At 39.4% G+C, this 9,057-nt stretch overlaps 1 protein-coding gene across 2 annotated transcripts in view; it reads right to left on the bottom strand.

The window, feature by feature from the left end:
- Window positions 1–27: 27 nt before the first annotated feature.
- LOC108750110 (prohormone-2-like) overlaps window positions 28–9,057 on the bottom strand; it is a 14,407-nt gene continuing 5,377 nt past the window's right edge. Inside the window, exons 5-9 of one of the 2 annotated variants that reach the window (XM_018489364.1) lie at window positions 8,651–8,881; window positions 1,748–1,855; window positions 1,588–1,664; window positions 1,204–1,502; window positions 28–967 (exon numbers count right to left, since the gene is read on the bottom strand). In XM_018489364.1, coding sequence (XP_018344866.1) covers window positions 884–967; window positions 1,204–1,502; window positions 1,588–1,664; window positions 1,748–1,855; window positions 8,651–8,881 — 799 coding nt within the window. In that variant the 3' untranslated portion in view covers window positions 28–883. The remainder of the gene's footprint in view (window positions 968–1,203; window positions 1,503–1,587; window positions 1,665–1,747; window positions 1,856–8,650; window positions 8,882–9,057) is intronic. The other variant, XM_018489366.1, reaches the window with a different exon arrangement.

The raw sequence follows: 9,057 nt of genomic DNA, 5'->3' as shown, positions 1-9,057 counted from the left end.
TAACTGCCAGTATATGAATATATATACATATATATATTTATATATTTATATATATGCATATTTTATATCAGTCACGAAGTTGTCGAAACCAAGCCTGAGGGTAATTTGATTCGATACTACGATTGTTTAATGATTCAGTCGTAGCGTCATTACGAGCGCGTCGCCCGTATTACACGCAAAAGGAGCTTAAAATCGTAACATTACCATTAAGCGAGTAAGTAACAAGAGCGCGCTGAAGCTATTTTTTTCCTTTACTTTTTAACCGTCATCGCGGTCGGATTGAAAAAGAGCTCAATGAAATCGATCGATTTTTTCGATCAGCTGACGCAGAAAATTGTATCGAATATTGAGTCGTAGACTCTGATATGTTTTACATACTGTGTCTCATAAAATTCGTGTTTAACGGAACTCTGCAAAAGACCTGAATGCTGATTATCGTGATTTGGACGTTGTCCGAATGCTGATTATCGTTGCAATGATAAAATGCCATATTCTAAATGCGAATTTGTCACTTTTTATATTCCGAGGTACTTAGACTAAAGAGAGTCTGGATCAAGGAAGGTCTGTAATTCTCACGTCCCTCGGTTCTTCAGCGCGGCTCTTGTAAACCCGAGGAAAGCTTCTCTCTGTGAGCACCGTGATTTTCTTAGAACGAGTAAATCCGCGTCGCCGCCGTCGTCACGGCTGCTGCTTGTTTCGCCTCCTGCGATAGAAAGGGAGGATAGCTGAAGAGGAGCAACAGCAAGGGCCGTTCGTCGAAAGAGCGCCGACTCCCGGAGAAACGTCGGCTGCTAACATTCTTTCCTTCTGGTAAAATCTCCGTCCGGGAGACTTCTTGCTTCTCTTCGTGCGCTTCTAGACAGGCCCCAATGTCGCAGATTATTTAGTAGACCATTCGATGGGGATACTGATAGCTTCGCGGTTGGGAACTCAACTGTAGCTCGGCGGCGGGATACGCGTCGTAGCCCTAAAAGTACAGGAAAAAGGGAAAATTTTTCGATAATTTCTTTTATCTACTTTCATTCTTTTTTTTACTTAAGCCCTCGATTCTCATACAGCACAGATCATTCTCGCAATATTACAGGCACATTTGCAATGTTCCAACAATATTATAGTAATATTGCAAACGTTGCAGCAATGTTGATGCAAGCTTCTGTGTTATATTGGTTGGCTCGAAGATCGCGATTGTCGAATTCAATTCACCTGCGTTCGTTTCTTGGACACCATGAACCTCTTCTGGGGATAGTATGCGGCACGTTGAGGATAAAGGAAATCGTACTGCGGATTAACGTGATTGCCGTATTGCGCGGGGCCTTCATACTGCTGATCCAGCTGCTTTCCATACTGCTCGTAATAACTGGGTGGATGGGTTCGGACTATCCCGATGTCAGAGGGCGACAATGTGTCGTAATGTCGCGAGGGGTACACTGGCGTCAACCATGGGAGAGCTACAAAGGAATACAGAAAAGGATACAGAACTGATGAAGAGGTAGAAATCCTCGCTAAAGAAATTCATTATCCTTTTATTATTTTTATTTTCGCGCAGTTGGATCATAATTCTAGAATCGGACAGTTATCAATACGAACCGTTTCTAGGATCTTCCTCATCAAGGAAATCGCTGTCGTCTATCTCGTATTCATCGTTAGCATACTTGCGCCAGTTTCTATTTATGGAATAAAAATGAGATTGATGAGTTAAGTATATATTTATGGGAAGACTGTGAAAGATTTGAAAAACGCTGATTACCCGTTACGCTGTTCGTTTTCCCACAGTGATAGGAGGGCCAATACGTCATCAGGGTTGATGTCCAGAGGCAGCTCCCGCTTGTATCGTGGTTCCTGGTAGTACGGGATGCTGAAAATTCAAGTAAAAGCGTCCCTGTAATCTCCGACAACATTTCAGCATGTCTTTTCTCGAGGATTTAACTCTATTACTTGCGTGATCTTCTTTTAACGTAATTATTCGCGAGGGATGTTTCTGACACCCCAACATTATATCCTAATTCCTATTGTTTTCTTTGATAATTTACAATTAACTTAATTGCTGGTCTGTTCAAATTTACTATACGATATCTAGAGATTCTAAAAAGAGGGACTTGCCAACTGGTCACGCCAACTGGTCAATAGTTGAAGACATAGACGTAAGACTTTTATTCGACCTTGCAACAAAACAAATAAATATTGACGTTCTTGTACATAGACAATCTCAACATATCAAGTTTTTTTTTAAAAAGACAATACTGAACCTCGCTATCTATTCATTTTCTTAAAATTCATAATAAAAAAATCGACTATGCCTTAAAAAGTAAATTTTCACAGAAAAAATATCTTATATTAATAAATATCTTATATTAATAAAGTCATCAAATATTGAAGAAAAAGTTTTTAAATAATATATTAGTAAGAAAATTAATTACATTTAGAGTCAAATAAATCTGAACAGACCAGCAGAGTTTTTAAATAAAGATTGATAATAATCTATACATTCTCTAAATAAATATGTTGTAAAAAAAATTCAATTGCGAAACAATTTGCAAATATAATAATCTGTACAAATAGCACTCATTCATTTAGCATACTTATAAGGTGTCCTGGATATTTCATGTGACGGGTTAAATAATAAAGGGTTAACAGTGCAGATCTAAAAATAGTCATCATGTACTTCTATTCAGGTAAAAACGTACAATATTTAACAATGAAGTATGCAGTCTATAATGATTCGTGGGTGGATTCACTTGTCGCGATAATGCTAAACAGATGTGTCAAGGAGAAACGACGATCTAATCGTGGCTACAAAAATTGTCGTTTTTCCGACGATGCTCAGATCGATGTCTCGCAATCTCGTTTCGGAATCGCTTCGTGAATTCATTATTCCGCGCTGTGTTCGCGCAGTGTCTATATTTCAAGATTGATCGATGCTTATCCGTGACGCAAAGCGACCGGCGACGATCACAGACGACTCGTCCCTACATCGCGCGCTATTGTTCTCCAGCACGAACGGCGCTTTATCTTGCTGTCGACGGACTGTCCTTTATGTGAACGAGTTTCACGGTAGCTAGCATTCAAACTTGTACTCGATACAACGGCGAGTACGGGGACAATACCGCGAATAATACGCGCCTTCGATGGTGAGAAACGATTGTTGCGGCGACGGTTGTCGTCGTTCATTGTTGATTAACGGAGAAAGTCATCTCGCAATCATCCAACTCAAGAAACACAAAAGTCACAAAATAACTTTATTTTGAATCTTGACGTCAATAAACAGTCAAATTTTTTAACCAAAAATCATCATTTTGACCTTCATGGCGCCAAAATGACTTTTGATAAAAAAATGTTATTGCATATTGAACTTCTTAAGAATCAGAATAAAGTTATTTCGATTTTTTGTTGAATTTTACGTGTTCCTTATACTATACTATTACACATCGCGTTTACGATCGATAGTGATGCCTGGCAGAGATTAACGCTGATCAACTGATAAGCTGGCTATGTGCCAAAAACTTGTAGGATACTTTCATTCAGCTTTTCGACGTTTATCAGAGCGTAGTAAGGACTCTGGCCCTTCGCAGCCTTTGCGCCGCCAAGGCTGACCACACGTCGGGTCTTACTACTGTAATTTATCCATTTTGATCCTTCCGTCTCGATTTTGTCTTAAGCTCACTTACGTCCATTTTTATTAATGCAGATTAACCTTGGCCTATTAATCTTGGCTTAACTTACTGTTTATTCTCTTTTCAAAGTCTAAGGATTAATAGGAGATAAAGGATAAATTAAATCGAGATTAAAATTGATCGGTAGAACTTGGTATTAGATGATTAATTTGTGACAAAGTTCTATTTTGTATGAGAAATGTGTATACATTGTAAACAGTAAAAAATTATATTGATTCAATGAACCTTGCGAGACTGAAAAAGCGAATTTTATACTACAGTGTAAAGTTTGATGGAAATTAAGAGATGAAATCATCCTTTATCTGTAAAGCAATTTTCACCTTTTTTGTTACACTTAAAAAATTTTTAAAGACGTCAAAAATACTTTATATAAAAATTTTAAAATAAAATTATTTCTATTCATCTACGTCAATAATATTTTTAAAAACTATTTTTTTTTTAAATCTACATGTTTGTTATTTTTTGAACACATTATGATGTATAGAAATGGAGGCAATTTTTTGCCTATAAAATTTTCATATAAAACACTTTTTTTTATATCTTAAATAGTTTTCAAGATGTAATGAAAAAAAAACCTGCTTTACACGTAAGAGACGATTTCACTCTTAAAAACCGTTTATTAGCTGCAATGGATATTTTCTAAATTCATTTATTTACGTGACCTGTATAGAAAATTTCATTAAAATCATAATTTAACATTTTCGAGAGGTTTCTCTTGCCATCCGCGATGTGCTGAAAGAGCTCGGCGTTTTTTTACCTCATTAACGTTAGTTTTTCGGCACGTGCCGCTTGTAATTCTTCTAATCGATTAATCGAGTTCATTACGTCGGCGTTTCCTCTATTGATCTGCATCCGACAGGACGCCTCCATTCAAACTCTCGAAACGAGGACGACGGCGGTGCTGTTGTCTAATGCGTCAGCAGGATTATTATACCGTCGACGGAAGAACAGTACGTGGAGTGCAGCGGAGGCTCATCCTGTCGCAGCCGGAAGTATCGTCGATAAATCCGCGGGGTGTGCTTGCCAGATGATTGGTCGCTGATACCGGCGAATAATCAAGCTCTGACCTACTTTCATCTCCATCCCGGCTCCATTCAGCTTTTCGTAGGCCCGCGCTCTCTCTCTCTCTCTCTCTCTCTCTCTCTCTCTCTCTCTCTCTCTCTCTTTCTCTCGCTGATACTCAACCACCACCACCGCGCCACTACCACCTGCGTCACGCGTATCGAGCGATTCGTGCACTGCACCAAATTCTCCCCCCGTGTGGGTGTGCGCGGCCACGTTCGTGTGCCACGATGCCGTATGCACAGGCAAACACGTACATTCGTGTAAAGCCCGTTTCTACCAATATAGATCCAGATAGCGAGAGACAGAGAGAGTTTCAAAAAGGATTCAAAAGAATTTGGTACGTCATGAATTCTGAGCTCGTTTTCAGATGCAAAAAGAAATCCTTTTCTGAAAAAGTATTCTTTTCGCATCTGAAAATAAAACTCAGAAGTGATGACATATGATTGAATTCCTTCTCAACTCTCTGTGCTATCTGGAAATTAACTTTAATCTCAGTTTCAATTTACTCTTTTTTCTAATTCTTCGAACTAAGAAAGGATGAAACGTTAGTTGAACCGAGATTAAAATTAAATAGCATTAATAGAAACGGGTATTGGAATTAGAAAAAAATGAAGGGTACTCTCTAAATTCTTTGGAACGGAATCTCCCTCTAAAGAGCGAAAATTGAGCCAGTCTTGAAAGAGAGTGGCTCAGTTTTCAATTCTTAAGAGTAAGATTTCACTCTTCAGAGTGACAATTCACTCTAAAAGTTTTATAGAGTAAGTTAAACTGAGATTAAAGTTAATCTACGTGTACCTTGATAGAAATGGACATAAATCCTACGCTCGCTTTGTGCTGCACGCAGGAATTATTTCTGTCTTATTATTTCTCTCTTTTTCCGCGAGAACATGAGGAAGGTCCAAGCCACGGATCGTTAATTCGCGAGAACAATGGCATTTTTGTTTTACCTTTAGATGTTTGAAGATTTCCGACAAAGTCACGCCGAGATCTACAATTTCAATTTCAATTCTAATTCTCTGATTAATTTCAAAGATACTTTCACTGAGATGCCGAGAATCGAAGAGAAGAGAATTTTTGTACGAATTAAGCAATTAGATGCCGTCGTCTTTGATTAAGTCAGCTTTTTCACAATTTTAATTTGATTCGATGTAAATAAAATTATGGGAATCAGAATAAGAATTGTAATATAAATTGTAATATTGTATAAATATTAATTAATTATATTAAACAAAATTTCTATGAGATCTTGGCCGAAGAAATTTTAACGCAATTTTCCTCGATGGGCGCGCAACACGCGTTCTTTTCCATGAAAATATATTCAAAGTGCTTTTAACGGTGAGTGCTTCTATTATTATGGCACTCGCGTCTAAGGATAACGCGTTATGTAATCGCGTTTGCTATAATGGAAACCGGTTACCGCGTTATAAGAATTTTATCGAGGAAAAAATTAATCGTTGTCGTGTCCGTCCGGGGTGACCTGTGACATTTGCGACAGTCAGAGAGAGGCAATGCATTCCCGTACATTTTTTTCGTGTAAAAATAACGGGCCGCGATGGTGATGGCTGTTAACTTTGAGACGATAATAATGTCCCGCGCTCGACGGCAGGTCCCATGTATGTGTGTTTAATTTTAAACACCGGCCTCAGGCAATTCCGTGCGAAGCGCTTTTACGGCTCCGATATCGAGGGCTCGCGTGTTCACGCGATTTCCTGAAATTAGATTCGGCTCTCGATAAATCTGCATCGCGCTCACCGGGAAAGCGTATTTTTATCTCGCGCCGTCGCGCGATCGCGAGCCGGACGTAAACGTTGCGTTATTAAACGTCGTAACATCTTATCCGTTTCATTTGCTTTCATTGGAAGGGAGGAAGTGACACATCGAAGGTTAATATTACCTTTGTCATACGACAAATTTTTCAAGCCTGTTATGCCAATCCACAACGGGGGTAATATTTGATGCTTTCTAGCAAAAGACATACAGTGTAACACGGTGATTTCATCTCTGATTAACATTGACAAATAATAAGGATGTAATAATTCACTGTCTGTCTCATAATAATTCACACCATGTCTCTTGCTAGAAAGTATCCATTGTGTAGTAAGCAGTAAGCTGTACAAAACTGACCAATTGTAATTGATTATTCTCCTCTCATTCAATTGTAATCGGTTGATTTCTTACGGCTTGTAATTTAATTACTGCACCATATTACTCCCATTGTAGATGATCCTTTAATAGGCAGCAAGACAGAAAAATTTGCGAATCTCTCTATCCTAAAATCAATCAACTGGAGGCCGATTGTGTATCTTGGAATGAGGTAAAAATTACAAAAGTGAGCGAACTCACTAGATATTGACTAAATAAATTGGGAATATTCTGATGTATTTGCTCACTTTTGTAATTTTTATCTCATTTTCAGACTCGAAAAATTTCTCATACGATAAATATAATACCAGCCAAAGAATGCGACGTGAAATCGTTAATTATCAGACGATTCTCTGATTATGCAGCACAAAAGCTTGCAGCAACATTCTTGCAATATTTTCAATTTTATTGCAATGTTTAGACTTCGTAGCAGCAATCTTGCTGACGTCTTATCTTTGCTCATAATATGTCTCCTGCATTTATTTTGTCTTCTTTTAATTTTCTTTCGTATCTGGATATAAGTGTTGTATAATAATAAAATTATTATTACTGAGACGTACGTTGTAATATTACTGCAATATTGCTGGAATGATCTGTGCTGTATAGGTGAATACCAACATGGAGCGGTTGGCGAATCAATGCGCCAAGATAACGGATGCGAAACTTCCGATGATTTCATTCGGCTGCAATTTTAAACAACCAGTCGAGCGTACGCTACTGATATGGTCTTCGACAATCTCTCTTTCATTCTCTCTCTCTCTCTCTCTCTCTCTCTCTCTCTCTCTCTCTCTCTCTCTCTACAAATGGTTCGATACGACTTCGGTCGTCAGGTCGACCGCCGCCGTCCCTGCACCGAGGGCAACGCCCTCACAAGCCCTCTAGCTCATACCCATTCAGAAGAAACGCCGGAGGAAAAGAGGGATGCTTGGTGGGTGGAAAGGGTGGAAAGGGCGCGCACGGTGATGCATAGCCCTCGCGCGCCGAGGTACACCACCGAGTCGATCCTAACTTTACATGAAGGGGTTTCCGTTATCATGCCAACTCAGCAACGCGCGCGAGGGTAAAGCCCTCCGCACAATGAAGGAAACATTAGGAACAGAAATACAATATTGAGATTTTAACCTACTAAAAGCCGTGTATTCCGGTGTAATTGGTTCCTGGTTGGTTGAAATCTTGATGCTTATTCCTAATGGTTCCTAAACGTCCTTCCGTTTCAAATAGAACACAGAAGTCATAAGAATATCATAAGAACGTATTTGTGAACTTATTTGTTATTTATGTATAAGTTTATTTTTAAATATCAAATGACGTCTCACAATGATGTCCTACGATGTTATTATGACTCAATTGTGATTTTGTATTCTGTCTAAACCTGGGATTGTGCACAGCTCTTAATTCACAGTATCGTAGGGAAAGAAAGGAAGAGAGAGAACCGTGTATATTAACTCTCACAAAACTTATTTTCCCGTCCTCGATTTCCGATATTTCATCACCGATGCGACAATTTAATATCGGTCTGGTGTACGGAGAGGCCGTGTGGCCTTCGCAAATCGACTTTCAACTAAATAACGTTTCACAATTTCGCTCTCTTTGGTTCATCAAATAAGCGCGGCAAAATAAAACGAAGCCGTTACGGAGGTCGTCCACTTGTCCGCTTTCGAGGATTTCGTTACCTACCGCAATCTAACAGCGGTTACTCCCGGGAATATCGATCGACGCGGGGTTATCGATTTCGAGGGAGAATTAGGAGTAAGTAGGACGCGGCCACTTACCTCCTCTTAACTTGAGCCTGCACCGGCTGAGGGGTAGGCAGAAGATTGGGCAGACGTCTTGTTTGGAACGAACTCGTCGGAGGCTGCAACGTGGTGCTCGGTCGCGCGGTTGCGGTGGACTTTTCCGATCTTTTGCGCCGATCCTCGCCCGCGTAATACCGCGAATACGGTACTGTGTCCCACACTCGCGGTACGTCCTCCTCGACTTCATTCACGATGACTTTTCCGTAGCTGAGACACAAATAATTCTTGTTATGGCGAATCTTACCGATCAAGGTAACGCTGGGCACTTTCGATTGGGGGACACACAAGTCGACTCAAGTATCATTGTCTTTGTTATTCATTAAATGCCAAGAAAGATACTTGTGTTTTGTAATATTAAAATAAGGCATTTAATTGTACTGATA

Source organism: Trachymyrmex septentrionalis, unplaced genomic scaffold, assembly GCF_001594115.1.
Source record: "Trachymyrmex septentrionalis isolate Tsep2-gDNA-1 unplaced genomic scaffold, Tsep1.0 scaffold32, whole genome shotgun sequence".
NCBI classification, from domain to species: domain Eukaryota; kingdom Metazoa; phylum Arthropoda; class Insecta; order Hymenoptera; family Formicidae; genus Trachymyrmex; species Trachymyrmex septentrionalis.
Note: the sequence above shows the minus strand (reverse complement) of the source record. Positions and strands in the feature narration are given on the sequence as shown.